This window comes from Clavispora lusitaniae, assembly GCF_014636115.1.
Source record: "Clavispora lusitaniae strain FDAARGOS_655 chromosome Unknown tig00000003_pilon, whole genome shotgun sequence".
Taxonomy (NCBI): domain Eukaryota; kingdom Fungi; phylum Ascomycota; class Pichiomycetes; order Serinales; family Metschnikowiaceae; genus Clavispora; species Clavispora lusitaniae.
In genome coordinates, this window is record NW_027093975.1 from 692,354 (window position 1) to 709,783 (window position 17,430).

Sequence of the window (17,430 nt, forward strand, 5' to 3'; positions counted from 1 at the left end):
AGAAAAAGAACATAGTAATTAATTGCGCCCAGACACCAAAAATTAGCTGCCTCGTACTATGTCCCCGTGTTTCTGTATTACGGCATTGGGTATAAAGGCAATTGCGTTTGACGTACTTGACTGGAGTTTTTTCAATACATCAACGCCTGTCAATCTTCGCTTAGCCACCTTCGAACAATAATGAGTTTCTACCACCAGTTCGATTACATTTTCGCTATAGCGATCATATTCGCCTTTTTGGATGCCTTCAACATCGGTGCCAATGACGTTTCCAACTCCTTCTCTTCCTCGGTCTCTTCGAGATCTTTGAAGTACTGGCAAGCCATGATTCTTGCCGCCATGATGGAGTTCCTTGGTGCCCTTTTGGTCGGTAACAGAGTTTCTGACACCATCAGAAAGAAGATTATTGAGACGGATACTTTTGAAAATGAGCCTACCGTGCTTATGTTGGCCATGGCCATGGCTTTGGTGGGTTCTTCCATCTGGCTTTCCATTGCTACTTTGATCGGTATGCCTGTTTCCACCACCCACTCTATTGTTGGTGGTGTAATTGGTGTTGGAATTGCCACCAGGGGTGCTGACAATGTCATTTGGGGCTGGAAAGGTTTTGCTCAGATTGTTGCCTCGTGGTTTATTGCCCCAGGTATTTCTGGATGCATTGCTTCTATTGTTTTCCTTATTGCAAAGTTCACAGTTTTGGAAATCAAGGACACTCAAAAAGCCGTCAGAAACGCCTTGGTATTGGTGCCAATCTTGGTTTACGTTACCTTTTCCGTCTTGACAATGTTGATTGTGTGGAAGGGTTCTCCAAAGTTGAAGTTGGACGATTTGTCTACCGGTACTACCGTCGGTGCCATTTTCGGTGTTGGCGCTGTTGCTTGTTTCCTCTATATGCTTTTTATCTTCCCTGTGGTCAAGAGAAAAGTTTACTACCAGGACTGGAGAGTCAAGTGGTACGATATTTTCAAGGGCCCTACCTTCTACTTCAAGTCTACTGACGATATTCCTCCAATTCCGGAAGGAGTTCAATTGACCATTGACTACTACGCTGGCCGTCGTCCAAATGAAAATGCCAACTCCAAGAAGATTGACGAGGAGAACATCGAGGCTTTAGAAGACAGCAAACAATCTGTGACCAGCTACACCCTGAACAGTGTGGTGTCTACTGAAAAACCAGAAAAGACAAGCACCTTGTGGTTCCGTCTTCTCAAGCAGGGTCCAAAGCAATGGCCACACCTTATGTGGTTGGTTGTCTCTCACGGATTTACAAAGGATGTCATTTCTGACCAGGTTAATCATTCTGGTGTCTTGGGTGCTAATGTCAAGGATATGCACAAGAAGTCCAAATTCTACGACAACAGACTCGAGTACTTGTTTTCTTTGCTTCAAGTTATCACTGCTTGTACCATGTCTTTCGCACATGGTGCTAATGATATCTCTAATGCTTCTGGACCTTTGTCGACTGTGTACCTTGTTTGGTCAGACAAAAGCTTGAAAGCTACTCCACCATTGTGGATTCTCGGTTTTACTGGTGCTGCTTTGGTTATCGGTGTCTGGACATTTGCTTACAAGATCATGTCTGTTCTTGGTAACAAGATGATTTTGCAATCGCCATCTAGAGGTTTTGCCATTGAGTTTGGTGCTGCTATCACTGTGGTCATGGCTACTCAGTTGGCTATTCCAGTCTCGACCACTCAGTGTGCTGTTGGTGCCACTGTTTTCGTCGGTTTGTGTAACCAAGACCTTAGGTCCGTTAACTGGAGAATGGTTACTTGGTGCTACATGGGCTGGATTTTCACTTTACCCATTGCTGGTCTTATCTCCGGTATCCTTACTGGTATTATTATCAACGCGCCACGCTTGGGTGTTGAATATTTCCCATCCAACTAAGATGGTTAATAGGGAGGTTTGGGGCCTCTGTTCCCCTAATACAATGATTTGTGTCACTTACTGTAGAGGTGTGAAGTAGAGCAAGGTCCCGTTGGGTCCGAAATGAAGAAAGGATTCATTAGCATTCTGATGACGTTCACATGTGAGGCCAAGACCCATGATGAATGCAGACGCTTTGATATTTTCAATACTAAGGATATCCAATGTCCCAGTTCGTTAAACTTACTTTAGATATGTATATACTCGGTAACCTTGATAATACGTTTGAAGTCAGCCTGCTATATTCATTGATGAAAATAATTTAAATAGTTATAATATAAACTATGTACAACAGAAGTCATTTCAAATATAGCTGCTACGGTAGAGTGAAACTTAAAATGAGTCTACTTATTGCTAATAATCTGGATAATTCGGTCGCGTTTTCCCTAATTTGACGTAAATTACGAATTTGTCTCGAAGTGCAAAACAGCTACGACCCACATTATCAACTTTCAGACATGAAAGCCAGAATTTTATTTGCAACATAAAGAAATATCTACTACTGTATGTACAATGAAGTTTGTTGTATTCTATACAACTTTTTTCCTGTGGCAGTTTATCCCACGCCAGACGACCGATTCTCCGCGAACCTACACCCGTACACCATCACTATAGCCACCCATACCACCACGCACCGCCTACTATTGTTCATCCATGCTGGCCGAAGACAAATTTGACGCTTCGCTAGAGCTTTTGCGCCGTCTTGACCCCAAGGCGGTGTCAGACAACGTTGGCGCTATATGCACGCTTCTCCGAAGCGAAAACGAGGAATTGGCTCTGGACTTGTTATCGTCGGTAGATACACCTTTGACAGTGGCCAAGTGTGGTGATACAAACAAGTCGTTCTTGTGCTGTGACTACAACAGAGACGGCGACCTGTACCGTTCGCCTTTTTCCAATAAGTACTATCCTCCGACCGGAGATGACGAGTCGCCATATCCTTCCGCGTCGTTGAGACAGTTGGAAGTGAAGGCCAACGAGAGCTTTGATATCTACAGGGATTTGTACTACGAGGGAGGAGGGCTTTCATCGGTGTACATGTGGGATACGGCCGAAGATGAGAGCGCAGACAGTTTGGAGGAAGGATTTGCTGGTGTTGTGTTGTTCAAGAAGGAAACAGACGACCATTCAGGAAAATGGGACTCGATCCATGTTTTCGAAATTGTGCCGGAAAGCGCATCGATGGCGCTGTACAAGCTCACGTCTTCTGTGATTTTGGACTTGCAGAACAAGCTGGCTGGTTCCAAATCGTTGTCTTTGTCTGGCACTTTGACAAGGCAAATGGAAACGACGCAGCAGTTGAGCATCGAAGGCGGTAACCTCGAGTTGGCTCATTTGGTTAACTTGGGCCAGTTGGTGGAGAAAGCCGAGTACAACATCCGCAACTTGTTGCAAGAGGTCTATTTCGACAAGTTGAAGAACATTATGTTGAGAGACTTGCGTTCTGTGGGAGACATTAGCGAGAAAGAGGCTGATGACTCTAAACACTCGGAGATGATTAAGGGCTTACAAGGACTTTAAGAGGTCGAGCTGTGATATCTTTTGCACAATTATCTTATCATTTAAAAACTACTTCCAGCACCGAACGATCTTTGTAGATATAGTTTGTCTATTAACAACTTGTGTGCCAAGTTGAAATCGATATCTCGGCTGAAGATATCGTAGGCAATCATTGTAAACATTGCTATGAATTTCCACATGCGTTGCCTAAATATAATTGGCAACGCTAGGATAAGTCATGGAAGAATTCGTTCGTTGTTTTTGCTTGAACAATGCTTAGAGCCAGGTGGCTACGGACTAATGTTTAATATGGCTATTGGTATTCTTAGCCTATTCTATGCTTTTGAAACTACCATATAGTCTTTTTTACTCTAAAACCTCGTGTAGAATACAAACAAGAGTATATGCTGTATGAAGACCACTTGTCATCTAATATATTTGTTTGCCTATTTGCATTCACGATCGTTACTATGAGCGTGTCGCATTAGATGCTTTTGACCTTCGCATGGATGAGTACATTGACAAATCAACACTTTCTTCCTCTTCCTCCTCCTCTTGTGGGCTCAAGCATATGAGATCAGAAGTTGATGGAGATGCTTGCTCAGCTGCTCCATCACTTTGTGAATCTTCATTCAAAGAGGCAAGCATATTAGTCTTCATGTCATTGACAAACGTCCACAACGATGTGGATACGGCTTGAAACATGTCTTCATGCTGTGGTTTCGCCCATTCTTGTGTGTGCGTGTTAGTTTTGTCTTTTAATGGGCGAGAGAGCTCGAGTTTATATTCTGGTCTGGAATCCGGCCTATGCTCGGATCTATGCTCTGATTTCCTCCGAGAAAGTTGGCTAGTCGTACCGTCATGGTCCAGGTTTGTATTCTGTTTTGAATCTTTTAACGAAAATTCCTTCAACAGGGGCTTTCGGGTTGCATCTCTTAATTTCCTTTCTTTTGTTGTACCAGGTAAACTCGTCCTAGTCAGAGAGCTTCTATCCCTGCTCGCCTCACGTAGCGGACCAGTACCATTTGCTAATGCAGAGTCTCTTGGAACCCTCTTAGTATCACGTCCGGTTCGTGGTACCTTCGACGTTGTAGATTGCAGCGCTTTTTCTGACAGAGACATTTCTTGGGTCAGTCTGTGATCTTTTGTCAGCAATCCCGGGGGTTCGAGCGATTTTTCAAACTCGTGCTGTATAAGTGCATCTAGCAGCTGTATGAATGAGATGGGTTTAGCCAAATTCGACCATAGCTTGGACAGCGGATCTTCTTCCAGGCGCAGATGGGGGTTTTGATTTTCTACACCGTTCCCTGGGCCACTGTGTGTCATTTCGCGATAGAGCGACCGCTGAATCAAACGTCGAAGTTGGCCCAAGTCCTGCTCGGTGGCCAAGAGCTTGTTCTCCAAATCACTGATTCCATCTTTGATCTCAACCACAGCCATTTCTTTCAACGCGAGAAGTCGTAGTTGTTCATCTATGCCGAGCATTGAAAGCTCATCTGCGCTGGGTAAGGTGAATTCATGATTGAGTGGAGATGAAATGGGCTTTTTCTTCACTGGGCTTGGAGTTATGCTTGGAGTGGGAGCTCTCACGGCCTTGGTGTCTTGTCCTGGTGAAACTGTGTTGAAGTTTATACCTTTGGAGCGTGATTTCGTGCGAGAAATACCCGTCAGCGGAAGATTTAGTCTTTTCTCCGCTGGATTCGGGCGCTCAGAGGTTTCCATGGTGAATGGAAATGAAATGTTAGGTGCGCGTACGCAAATTCGATAAACCGCACAACTGATAGACTTTAAGGTTACGATGTGATACAGTAGCGGTGCTGCAAAATATTTCGTTCATTCCCAACTATAGTAAGAATGGTGTTCCTTTTCTATTTCTTTTCCATTTTTTTCCATTTTTTTTCCTTCTTTTTTTTGTGTTTAATATTGGCTGGTTTGATACTTTACTTATGTTTCCAGAAATTACTCGCTCGCTCAATATTTTGTAGATCTGTGCTGAAAGTGGAGAAAAGCGCGTTATCTGACTCCACAATCAAAAACAACAATCATTACTCACAGTGATAAAATCTATGGAGCACCCAATCTCACTTTATTTTTTTATTTAAACATACCTAACAGAAGCCTCAATCATTCATCCCTGTGAATCCCAAAACTAGTTATGGACGACTCATACTTTGGTGCTCCCCCGGATCCACATTTCGCCAAAGGCTTAAAATGCTATGTGGTATTGCGTCTTCTTCGAGTCAAGAGACCCTGGCTCTGGGCCCTACTTGTTTCCACCAACCCCGCGTTGCGCCGTTTCTTTGCTCTGTTGAGCGGAAACCTAAAGCACCCCAGAGTTGTTGCTCGGAGGGTGAATAAACTGGCCAATCTAGTCAGTTGTGGTCTTTTATACGCTGCAACAGCCAACAACTACTCAATCCCCAAAGATTACTTGCTGCTCTATATTGTCATGACCTACTACGGAGAATTGAACCCACCAAGTTCGAATCTAGTGGTGTCTCCATCTACTCAATCATTTTCGAAATTGCACGCATACAAAGAACACGGTTGGGTCCGGTGGCTTTACCGGAACAAACACAAGGTCATTTTTCCAGCAATTTTTGCCCAGATACTCTCCAATTACCTCACGCCAACAACCTACAGATTGAACCACAAGTACTTATCAAGCAGCATCAAAAACTACATTCTAAATCCAGTCTGGACCAACTTCCACATGAGTGCTGCTGGCCAGTACGTAAACTGGGCTGGGCTATTAAAGAGCTACATTTTACACAATGGTGCCTTCTTCGCCTATTACTATTGCTCAAAAGCAATCAAATCGGCCATTGCCAGCTTTTATACTCCTGATGACCAGCAACCATGGAAGCACCGTTTTCTTTACGCTATTCACAGAGCCAATGCGGTGGCCAATTTCATATACTCCCCCCAATTATTGTCCATGCTTTTACTTTCCTTAACGTCGCCACTTTTAGCCCACAGAAAGATTCGCTCCTTTTACTTGAAACACACAAAACAATTTATCAAATACTACATCAAGGTCATTGGCTTCATTGCGGCGTTTGTGTCGATGCAGCTTGCAGACTTGCATATCCTCCCCAATGAAGAAGACGAAACAGGAAGTGCTCGTCATTTGTCGACGTCTTTCATGGATGCTCTCAACATGTATCTTTTCCGACTCATTGTTTTATCCAAATGGCGCATAGTCAAGTCCAATCACCCATGGTTCAGGTTCCTTAGATATGGAACGTGGGATCGAATCGAAACATTCGTCATGTGCTACGGAGTATGGAAACTCATGAACATTACTGATCATATAAACTTAAACCGCTTTGGGCAAGACAGAGCAGAATGCGAGCGGCTTGCCACGGTTCCGCTTTTACGACTTATTCAGAAGATCATGGCCTAATTTCAAGTCATAGTCGAGCAATTGTGTATTTTGACTAAGTATCGTCTAGTATCCACCGGCACCAGGCACGTTTTCCTTGCCCTTCAACTTTTTCAACAAGGCGTCGAATCTGCTCTTGTCACGTCCATCATCCGAAACCTCGCCCACCTCAGAGACAAGCTCGTTGACGCGGTCCCACAAGGTTCCTCTTTTCAAAAAACCATCTCTCTTCTCCAAGAATTCCTCTTCTTCCTTCAATACATCTTTTGCGTGCTGGTCTTTCTTGTTGTTGTAATTGTCGTAGAAATCATCGATACTTTGTCTTGCTGCAGCAACAATCTCCTCCTTCTTCTTTCTGTTGGCCTTTTCTCTCTCCTCGATTTCCAACGTGCGACGCTCTCTCCATTCTTTTAATGGTTCGGATTCGCCCAATTCCTGAGAAACCGGAGGCGCCGAGCCAAAGTTTTCGAATTCATCGTCTTCCAGCTCTTCCTGCGGTTCCGCAGCTATGGAATTGTCCACTTCCGGAAACTGTTCCTTGAACTCTTGTATGTCGTCGTCGCTTTCAGCCAAAACTTCGTTGTCTTGTTCGGTCTGGAATTCGTCGCCGAGAAGCTCTTTTTCTCTCGACAAAAAGTCTCCTTGCACGTCTTGCTCGTCGGCAGAAACTTCCAATTCGGGATATTTGTCAGCCATTGTGGTTATCTAAATGTGCTGGAGTTTGAGATTCGGCACTTTGTCGCACTCGATGTTGTCCTTTGGTGGAGTGGGGGGTCGTGCACGAGCCAATATTGCTTTACTATAGACTTGTCCTAGAGACCAGTAAATAATTACGATGGGATTTAGTTAAGGTTTATACTGATGATCTTTATCTGGAATCACTAGGTTTTTTATTTTCGTGGCTGCTTGGTGCAAGAATCTGGATGTTCTCAAGGTGAGACCCGCATAATCTTGCGCCTCACACTAATATGTCACTACTTTGATAATCTGTCTCTCTGCTTCCAAGGAAATTTTTTAGTAATAATTCGACTGACCTATGATATGCTTGTGTTTTTTCTTTTTTCTTTTTCTTGTCGTCATTTTATTATGAAGTCGGGAGTAAAAGGCAAAGTTAACAGATGTCTCGAAACCTTACTGAGCAAGGTAACTTGTAATTTGATCTATCAAATCATGATCGCATCGGCCTAAGCTAGCGTATACTCGAGCTGTGCCCATCAATAATAGGAGAAGGGGTTCTTAATATGTCCACCTTCGTCTCTTCGATTGAAAGTTCTATTAGCCTATTTATACAATATCCCGGTTGATGCTGAACAACCTTACAGAAGTATCATGGCTACCCACTGCCAATTGCATCTTGCCATCAATACATTTCTTGCTGAATGCCACCTTGCTAACCCTTCCAGCTGGCAAGATTTGATCATCAAACGCAATAATCTGGCGGAAAGCCTTTTCTTCCGCGTCGGTTTGCACCGCAAATAACGACACCTGGCCATTTTCATGACCTACGGCAATGACGTAATTTTTGTTTATAAGACCCTGTTGGAAACAAGCCACAGAAGTGACAGCATCCTCGGTCTTTGTCGTAGCAACACACGCAACTGCGGAATCTTTCACTTCCCAAAGCTTTATCGACTTGTCACGCGAACAGGTTACAAAGTAGCACATTCCGTTTTCTTGTGGTGCCCACGAGCAGTCCCAAATGATTCTCGTGTGCGCTTTGGGGTTGATATCCACTAAGTCAAAAGTTCCTTCCAGCTCATTTTTCACTTTCCACAAGGACATTTGTCTATCACGAGATACCACGACAAGATAACGCCCATCGGGGGAGAACTCTAAACTGGTGATTGTCAAATTATGACCCTTTAAAACCTCGTCCACGAGTTGATAATCCTTTTGGGCATTGAAGATTCTCACCACGGCGTGCTTTGCCGAATTAGACCGACATGCAGATGCTATAAGTTTTCCATCTGGAGATGTTGCACAGCATGTGATTTCATAACCATGGCCATACAACTTTTCAATTTCTGGGAACAATGTGTGTCTTTGCAAGTGGTCTTCTAATGGTGGGCCAGACAAAACGGCCAAGACGTCATCTTTGACTTCAGTTTCTTTTTTGTCTCTTGCGTAGTCCTCCTCACGTTGTGCTGCTTCACCTGCTTCTAATTGTTCATTGGCCGCTTTATTGGATAACCCTAGAACAGGCAAGGATGCAGCTTCTGGCAAAGTCTCGCCTGCTTCTAAGGACGAGTTGACCCCGCAAAACTTGTGCAAAACATTATTGATGGACTGTGTCATCTCAAACACACGTAATATTTTCTCGTCACCACCAGAAACAAATTTCGTCGCAGAGAGATTGTCAAGACAAATCATGTCGTAGCCATGGATCTGTGCTCTTGAAAACTCGTGCCATGTGAGCAGCTTATGCGAAGTTTCTGGTCTGTTTAAAGCCCATGGTCCATATAGACGAGTGGTTTGGTCGAGAGAGGTCACGTAGAAAAATGAGCCATCAACTGACCACACGACATCTGTGATTTCAGAGATAGCGCCTGTGACACCCAAAATAGATTCCCATGATTTATGCTCTGAATCTTTACTTTGGTATTGCCTGAGAGCACCTGTTTTACCGTTGGCTAAAATATGATGGCTTCCGTCTTCTGCGTCTTCAAACCAAAGACATGACCAGAAACCTCCAGAAGCACCTGTTGCCGTAGATGCACCTTTAATGGAAAGCTCGCCCAATCGGCTTCCGCATACCCAAATTCCTGACTCCTCATCCATTTCCCAAATCATCAAAGCTGTATCGGCACTCAGAGATAACAACTGCAATTTCTTCTCGTTACCGTTGGAAAACCGAGAATAGGAAGGATGCCACAGCAATCCTGTCACCCAATCATCATGGCCCATAATCAAAGCATCAAAACTGAAAGCTGCTCTTCCATCGCCAAACGGAAACTTGTATTGCTTATTGGACAACAAAATAAGCTTCAGGTCATCTTCGTCCGAGTCGTCGATGGCTTCGTTCAAACGTAAACGCCACAAACGGATGTATCTGTCTTGAGAGCCGCTTGCTAAAATGTAGCTGGAACCTTCCTTTTCGGTAACAAAGGCCAAACATTTAGTCCAATCTTCGTGGCCAGTCAAAACGGCACAGGATTCCAAACCAGAGACTTCAGGATCAAACGAGTAAACATGCAAATCACAGGATGTTCCACCCACAACCAACAAGTACCGCTGGCCAATTTTTTCCAAAGCCAAAGAGGTAGGATAGAAATTGAACTTGACTCTGAATGTATGTTTCGCCTCAAGTTGGGCGCCGGAGATTTGCCAAATGACAACATCGCCAAGCGTATTTCCAGTGACAAAAGTTACATTATCCACCACAGCCATGCACACGATGGAAGCCTTTTCAAGCACCACGGAATCTTGAACGCTGAACAATGTAGGCGAATCGTTCACCTTTGCAAAAAGGTTCAATCTTCCATCCTCACCAGCTGACAACAAGAAGTCTGAATTAGGAACAAATTTGACACACGTCACGTCGCCGTCGCCGTGCTTCAAAGTATGATAGATGCCTTTCCTGTCAGAAGCCACAGGATTCCATAAGGCCACGTTATTTTTCGCTCCAAAAGCAACGAGGTTTGGGACACAGTCACTCACCTGAGGCTGTCTATTGGCGCCGATGAAAATTGCATCTTGCGAAACGTGCTCGCTGAGAGACATTTATTCTTGACCTTGGAGATGGGTTGGGACGATAAAAAATGCGATGTGGGTGCAAATGAGGTGCACGGGTGTAAACCAGGGGAAAGAAGAAGTAGGAGTAAAGAAGAAGTAGGAGTAAAGAAGAAGTAGGAGTAAAGAAGAAGTAGGAGTAAAGAAGAAGTAGGAGTAAAGAAGAACGTAATAAGCATGATAACGATGGAGATGAAGAAAAATGATGAACGTGAAGGGTTGCTGAATATGGAAAGAGAATTCGAATGCATTACGAGATCAACTACGTGTTTGGGGTAGGATTATCATCAAAGCATATTTTTTCTTGCCATACAGACAACATGATTTCATAAGAAGAACATTCTCAGTGTAAAGAAGGCGGCCCAAGTAACGAAAACGAACTTTCACAGGTATTTGTCGCTTCCTTGTTGATGTCTTCGACGTCGAAGAGTATATCTGCAGTTCGCGCTTCCAATATCATATTCTCCACTAAAGCATGGTTTCGGCGTATGTCACATCCAGCGTCCCAAATAAGGAATTCTACTAACCGCCAGTGTTCTTCTAGTGCATAAAGCCACACCGCAGACAATTGTGCAGTTTCATGACGAGTTGTCCAACAAGCTTCCGACTCTCAAAGGCAAATGGAGCTTCAACTTCAAAATCTTCCGAAACAACATATACTCCATTCCGCAGGAGCTAGCGGAGCTGCAGGCCACGTCTCCCGAAAACAACTATCTATACACATGGGCGCCGTCGTACTTGAACGACTCGTGTGTGACTTTGATCAACAAGCGATGTTCTGCCGTGTTTAGTCATGTTGTTCAAGAAGAACTCAGCACACCATACGAGTTTGCCATTCCCAACAACCATTTACATGGCGGAGCGACATCTGGGTTGAATGACTCCTTCGATTACATGCTCAACCAAAGAATGCAAAGCACTTGGGTCCAGAGACAGCTGATCAAAGGCAGCGGAGGCGAAATCTACGAGTTGGAAAACGGAAACCTCACGATACGAACGGCCAACGTCACATTGCACGGGAACTTCCGCGGACTTTTAATCCAGATCGAGGTGGAACATGGGAAGTTGGACACTTCAGATCCGGCTAAGATCTTCTCCGACTTGATGGCCAAGTACGACATTCCTGTAGGTAACTTGTGTTACAAAGTCATGGATCCGCTTCGGCTCGACCGCTACGGCGATTTGGCGCTCCAGTACTCGGATATCCTCAACTTCTAGAATCGAAATAGAAAATCATAGGAAACAGAGAAAAAAAAAAAATAAAAAAGTTGTAGCTTATGTAGCCTGTTGGCTCCATGTCTTTGGTGTACGGGTGCACATACACAATTTTCCAGGCGATGCTCTGCGCGACATTTTAGTTTCTAGTAATTCTCCTACAAGCTAGCAAGAATGGTCAAACACAACAAAAAGGGCAAGAAGCTAGACAGAAAGGCTAAAATCCAACAGGAGGAGGAAGAGCTTCTGAAGCTCCGGAAAAGAATTGAAGATTTCGACCCTGCCCAAGACGAGAAAACCATTTCGCAGTTTGCAGATTTGCCCATCACAGAAGCCACGGCTAGAGGTCTTAAAGAGGCCAACTTTGTCTCCATGACCGACATTCAGAGGAAATGCATCCCTCTTGCTTTGAAAGGCGAAGATATCATGGGTACCGCTCGAACAGGGTCGGGAAAAACCTTGGCTTTTTTGGTTCCTGTGATTGAACGTTTGGTGCACAGCAATATTACAGGCCTTGATGGACTTGCTGCGTTGATTATCTCTCCCACAAGAGAGTTGGCAGTGCAGATTTTCGAAGTGCTCACGAAAATCGGCAAACACAATTCGTTCTCAGCCGGTCTAGTCACTGGAGGAAAGGACGTACAGTATGAGAAGGAAAGAGTTGCCCGAATGAACATTTTAGTTGGCACACCGGGCCGAGTCTCGCAGCACTTGAACGAAACTTTTGGCATGGACACTTCCAACTTGCAAGTTTTGGTATTGGATGAGGCTGACAGATGTTTGGACATGGGTTTCAAGAAGCAGATCGACAGTATCGTCAGCCACTTGTCACCTGAGAGGCAGACTCTTTTGTTTTCGGCAACTCAATCTGATAGTATCAAAGATCTTGCGAGATTGTCTTTGACCAACCCAATCAAGGTTGGCGTTTCCTCGGATGCAACATTGTCTGCCACTCCGGAAACTTTGGACCAGTACTATGTTCGCATTCCATTAGAGGAAAAGTTGGACGTCTTGTGGTCGTTCATCAAGTCCCACTTGAAATCGAAAATATTGGTCTTCTTTTCATCTTCGAAACAGGTACAGTATACATATGAATCTTTCCGGACTTTGAAACCGGGTATTTCGTTATTGAAATTATACGGCCGTCACAAGCAAACGTCAAGATTGGAGACGACAACGAAATTCTCGCATGCCCAGTACGCATGTTTGTTTGCCACAGACATTGTTGCTCGTGGTTTAGACTTTCCTGCGATTGATTGGGTCGTTCAAGTCGATTGCCCAGAAGATGCCGCCACTTATGTTCATCGTGTCGGCCGATGTGCAAGATTTGGCCGTCCAGGCAAATCTCTTTTGATGCTTACACCATCAGAGGAGGAAGGTATGTTAAAGAGGTTGAAGAACCAGAACATCGACATCAAGATCATGAACATCAAACAAAAGAGCAAGAAATCCATCAGACCCCAATTACAATCCTTGTGCTTCAAAGATCCACAAATGAAGAACCTTGGACAGCGTGCATTCATTTCCTACTACAGATCAGTCTACATCCAAAAGGATAAAGATGTGTTCAAGATTGAAGACATTCCCGCAGAAAAATACGCCGAGTCCTTAGGTCTACCGGGAGCACCAAAAATCAAGATCAAGGGAGGTGAAGGAAACAAGGAAAAGAAGAACATGTCGAGACAGTTGATGCAATTGCTGAAGGCCAATGACAATGGAGAAAACGAAGAGGATGAGGATGGGAAAAAGAAGGTCAGAACGAAATATGACCGTATGTTTGAGAGACAGAACCAAACTGTCTTGTCTAAACAGTATTTGACAATGACCGGTACAGGGATCCGGGATTCCAAAGAAGACGAAGACGACGAAGAAGATGATTTCATGAAGGTCAAGAGACAGGACCACGATTTGAAGGAGGAAGAACTTCCAGACCTAACCGCTCCGGCGTCAAAGAGATCCGCCAAAAAAGCCCTTTCAAAGAAATTGTCTATTGTCAACAAAGGCATGCCCACGAAGTTGAAGTTCGATGACGAAGGCAAAGCCCACCCAATATATGAGCTTGAAGACGAGAAGGACTTCAAGGCGAAAGGTGATGCTAAAAAGCAAAAGGAGGCCTTTGTGTCCAAGGAAACGGAAGTTATGGGAGAGGCTGATCTTGAAGATAAAGAAATGGCTAGAGCCAAGAGACAAGAAAAGAAGAGAAAGAGAAAGGAGGCTGAAAGAAGAAGCAGAGAGGACGACGACAGCGATGAAGAAGAAGAAACAGTGGTTACTTTGGGAACCGGTGACTTGGATAGAGATCTCGAGTCGCTGTCTGAAGAAGAAAGCGAGCCTGCAACCAAGAAACCTAGGTGGTTCCAAAACGACAAGAATGTTTCTCGCGACGACGACGCTGGTCTTGTTGAGCTCGATGCGCCAGAGACTTTGGAAGACTTGGAGGCATTGACGTCGAGATTGATCGGCAACTAAAACTACATAATAGAAATGCATTCTCGTATAGTACATTATACAGTAGGTGTAGCAACGATTTTCCCAGCCACTTCACCGAGTCTAAATATATTTCCGCCAATTTTCATGCCATCGGCATCAAGCATTTCGGACTCGTCATCGTCCGATTTCCGTGCTGCGTGCGAGTCTAGCACAACAACCTCTTGAAGGAAAGAAGATGGCACACCAGCAGAGACATCGAAAAGAGTATTGCCAATGCTGATGCTAATTTTGCCTGATTTGTGAAAGTTAATGTTGCCCACATGGCCCTCGATGTTCTGGTTGTTTGAGTTGGCAAACGTGGACTTGAGCTCGATCTCTTCCGAAGACTCTGAAATCACTTGTGGAAGGTGAACAGTGAAGTACTTTTCACCCGGTCCTGCCCCATCTTCATCTGTCTTTAACCCGCTCAACTGTGTTGTGAGCAAGTCAACTATATCCAGTCGATCATCGATGTGGCGGTTGTATTCTGCCGTTTCAAGTGCATCGTCTGGACCGATAACTTGGGGTTGAGCAACTTCTTCCAGCAGTTCAGATTTCACAGACTCTACGGTTGGCGACTTTGTATTCGATACCAGCGTTGTAGTCGAGAGAGCTCCAACAGCCGCCTTGTCCTCGGGTTCGTCTTTCTGTGGTCTCACGGGGAACAAAACTACCTCGCTTTCTTCAAATGCGTACTCTTTGCTCATGTTGATTTTTCTCGGGTCATCCTCGTCATCTGAAGCCGCGTCAGGCGTTGCAGACTTACTTTTTCGGCTCTTCAAGTGTGCCAAAGGGTCATTCAGTGTATTGTCCACGCCATAGATTCGATCACTAGTAAGGCCTGTTTTTGAGTTGGTGGTGCCTGGTCCTACGCTCACAGAGCCCATAGCCAAAGGACCGGCCGAAACCAAGTGGGTGCCAACATAAGCGCCTCCTCTGCCTCTTCCTCGGCCTCTGGCGCCGCCTCTGCCACGGGTTGGCGGCATGCGAGAAGGTTCTTCTGTTTTCACTGCTGGCGCATCTTTTTCACGAGCTTCTTTGCTTTTTCTGGCGACGGCCTTGGGTTTGAATTTGAGTGCCGGTTTGGCGCCCGGCTTTTTCGAGTTGAGCGATTCTAACCGGTTGGACATGGATCGGGCCAAAAAACGAGTTTATGTTAGAGAAGGAAGATGAGTGGTGTAGCACACCCGTACACCACACACGCAAGAGGACAAGTAAGTTACAAACAACAATGCTGGAGTTTCATTTGCAGAATCCTTGAAGTTGAGATTGCAGTTGTAGTTCAAGGATCAAATGCCGTAAATTGCCAAGTCTCTTATATTTCTTCAAGGCCGTTGCTTCAAAGAGGGACTGGAACTTTTCCTTACCTGCAGTACACACAAAAAAGTATAGAGATGAGATGCTCACAGTAAAAAGATAACCTGCAACGATGGCCAGAACAGAGGATTTGTCGGACAATGAGGTTGACGCCTTTGCCGCCTCGAAAGAGAAAGTTTTGCTCGACGAAGCTGGCGAATATATGAACGGGTCCGATGACTCAGACGTCGACTCCGAAGAGGAAGTTATGGGACTCAAATATCAGAACCCACAAGACAGCGAAGACGACGACGAAGAAGACGGAAGTGAAGACGACGAGGAAGGCGAAGAAGAAGACGATGATGATGAAGAGAAGGGATGGGGATCGAAAAGAAATTACTATGGTGGCGATGATATTGATGAAGATGATGAAACGGCAAAGGAAATGGCAGAAGAGGCGCTCAGGCAGCAAAAGAAACACTTGCGGGAGCTTGAAATGGACGATTTTGTTGACGAAGAAATGATGGAGGACTGGAAGAAGTCTGCCGAACAGTACGATACAAATGACGTCAAGGCGTCTGTGCCTGTGGTGAGCGAAGAAAACATCGACTTGAGCAGTCTTGATGACGACGAAAAGTTGAAGTACTTGAACGGGTCGTTTCCTGAGTTTGTGCCGTTGTTGAAGGAGTTCAACAGTTTGAGTCCGGTGCTCTCGCAGCTTGAAGCGAAGGCCAATCCTATCGTCAGCGCCAAGTTCACTGCATTGTCGTCGTACATGAGTTCGATTGCGTCCTACTTTTCTCTTTTCGCCGAGAATGTTCGCTCCAACAACCATTTTTCCATGAAATCTCACCCAGTTATGGAGTCGATTCTCAGCGCCAGAGAAGTCTGGAGACAAGCCAAGGAATTGAACTCGGCAGAAGAACACGTTGCTGAAGATTCCGAAGCTGAAGCTGAAGCCGAGGATGTGGTGATGAACTCTGAAGATGAGCAAGTTGCGGAATCAGAATCCGAACAGGAACAAATCCAGACAGACTCCGAAGACGAAAGCGAATCAGAAGAAGAGAAGGCTGATGACAGTGACAAAGAGGTCAATATTGACGTCAACGTTAAGCGTACCATTAGAAAGAGACCAGAAAACGTCGTGTCTGGAGACTTCACAGAGACCGCTACACCAGACCAAGTTGACAAAGAAGAAAAGGAACGTCGCAAAAGGTCTTTGCGTTTCTACACTTCCAAGATCGATCAAGCCGCTAAGAAGGATAGCCGGAACGAAAAATTCACTGGCGACCTCGACTTGCCATACAAGGAAAGACTTTTCGAGAGACAACAAAGGCTTATCGAAGAGGCCAGAAAGAGAGGCTTGGGTATGGATAAGGCTCAATTGGGTGACGATTTGGATGGTCAAGATGCCGCTTCAGACGATGAAAAAGTTGCACAAAAGATCAACGAGGATGCTGGAGAGTACTACGAATCGATCAAACAAGCGAAGATGGAAAAGAAGGATGCTCGTCGTGCTGCTCATGAGAAGGCTAAGAAAGCTGCCAGAGAAGGTAAGTTGGCTGAGTTGCAAGAGAATGTGGACGACGAAGGAAAGAGAGCACTTAATTTCCAGATTCTCAAGAACAAGGGTCTCACACCAAACAGAAGAAACGAGAACAGAAACGCCAGAGTCAAAAAGAGAAAGAAGTACGAACAGGCAAAGAAGAAACTCAAGTCGGTCAGACAAGTTTACGACGAAAGCAACAGAGGTCCGTACGAGGGAGAAAAAACCGGTATCAAGAAGGGTGTTTCTCGTTCTGTCAAGCTTGTTTAGTTTCGTTGAGGCGAGTTTCAAACCAGTTTTTACAATGGGTTTACTACCGTTTGGTACTGAACTTGTTCATTGCATGTACATTAATATCACG

The 17,430-nt window shown here is 44.8% G+C and overlaps 10 protein-coding genes across 10 annotated transcripts; 6 read left to right on the forward strand and 4 right to left on the reverse strand. All coding sequences in view use genetic code 12, as the record gives it.

Annotated features, from left to right (window-relative positions):
- Nucleotides 1-180: 180 nt before the first annotated feature.
- Nucleotides 181-1,890, forward strand: PHO89 (Pho89p; the record flags this gene model as incomplete). The annotated part of the gene is made up of 1 exon (XM_002619136.2): nucleotides 181-1,890. One exon carries the CDS (start codon nucleotides 181-183, stop codon nucleotides 1,888-1,890), a length of 1,710 nt encoding a protein of 569 aa, XP_002619182.2.
- Nucleotides 1,891-2,583: 693 nt separating this feature from the next.
- FOB63_000340 (F-actin-capping protein subunit beta) lies at nucleotides 2,584-3,450 on the forward strand (the record flags this gene model as incomplete). The annotated part of the gene is made up of 1 exon (XM_002619137.2): nucleotides 2,584-3,450. The coding sequence occupies one exon, from the start codon at nucleotides 2,584-2,586 to the stop codon at nucleotides 3,448-3,450; it is 867 nt and encodes a 288-aa protein (XP_002619183.2).
- A 447-nt stretch (nucleotides 3,451-3,897) lies between these two features.
- On the reverse strand, nucleotides 3,898-5,151 carry FOB63_000341 (uncharacterized protein; the record flags this gene model as incomplete). Its single annotated transcript, XM_002619138.2, has 1 exon — nucleotides 3,898-5,151. The coding sequence occupies one exon, from the start codon at nucleotides 5,149-5,151 to the stop codon at nucleotides 3,898-3,900; it is 1,254 nt and encodes a 417-aa protein (XP_002619184.1).
- A 433-nt stretch (nucleotides 5,152-5,584) lies between these two features.
- FOB63_000342 (uncharacterized protein) lies at nucleotides 5,585-6,835 on the forward strand (the record flags this gene model as incomplete). Its single annotated transcript, XM_002619139.2, has 1 exon — nucleotides 5,585-6,835. One exon carries the CDS (start codon nucleotides 5,585-5,587, stop codon nucleotides 6,833-6,835), a length of 1,251 nt encoding a protein of 416 aa, XP_002619185.2.
- A 45-nt stretch (nucleotides 6,836-6,880) lies between these two features.
- On the reverse strand, nucleotides 6,881-7,510 carry CLC1 (Clc1p; the record flags this gene model as incomplete). The annotated part of the gene is made up of 1 exon (XM_002619140.1): nucleotides 6,881-7,510. One exon carries the CDS (start codon nucleotides 7,508-7,510, stop codon nucleotides 6,881-6,883), a length of 630 nt encoding a protein of 209 aa, XP_002619186.1.
- A 588-nt stretch (nucleotides 7,511-8,098) lies between these two features.
- On the reverse strand, nucleotides 8,099-10,534 carry FOB63_000344 (Elongator subunit; the record flags this gene model as incomplete). Its single annotated transcript, XM_002619141.2, has 1 exon — nucleotides 8,099-10,534. One exon carries the CDS (start codon nucleotides 10,532-10,534, stop codon nucleotides 8,099-8,101), a length of 2,436 nt encoding a protein of 811 aa, XP_002619187.2.
- Nucleotides 10,535-11,018: 484 nt separating this feature from the next.
- MED20 (Med20p) lies at nucleotides 11,019-11,761 on the forward strand (the record flags this gene model as incomplete). The annotated part of the gene is made up of 2 exons (XM_066102322.1): nucleotides 11,019-11,045; nucleotides 11,108-11,761. The coding sequence occupies 2 exons, from the start codon at nucleotides 11,019-11,021 to the stop codon at nucleotides 11,759-11,761; spliced, it is 681 nt and encodes a 226-aa protein (XP_065958534.1).
- Nucleotides 11,762-11,932: 171 nt separating this feature from the next.
- On the forward strand, nucleotides 11,933-14,227 carry HCA4 (RNA-dependent ATPase; the record flags this gene model as incomplete). Its single annotated transcript, XM_002619142.2, has 1 exon — nucleotides 11,933-14,227. The coding sequence occupies one exon, from the start codon at nucleotides 11,933-11,935 to the stop codon at nucleotides 14,225-14,227; it is 2,295 nt and encodes a 764-aa protein (XP_002619188.2).
- Nucleotides 14,228-14,262: 35 nt separating this feature from the next.
- Nucleotides 14,263-15,357, reverse strand: RPC53 (DNA-directed RNA polymerase III subunit; the record flags this gene model as incomplete). The annotated part of the gene is made up of 1 exon (XM_002619143.2): nucleotides 14,263-15,357. The coding sequence occupies one exon, from the start codon at nucleotides 15,355-15,357 to the stop codon at nucleotides 14,263-14,265; it is 1,095 nt and encodes a 364-aa protein (XP_002619189.2).
- A 299-nt stretch (nucleotides 15,358-15,656) lies between these two features.
- Nucleotides 15,657-17,339, forward strand: SAS10 (rRNA-processing protein; the record flags this gene model as incomplete). The annotated part of the gene is made up of 1 exon (XM_002619144.2): nucleotides 15,657-17,339. The coding sequence occupies one exon, from the start codon at nucleotides 15,657-15,659 to the stop codon at nucleotides 17,337-17,339; it is 1,683 nt and encodes a 560-aa protein (XP_002619190.2).
- Between the last annotated feature and the right edge of the window lie 91 nt (nucleotides 17,340-17,430).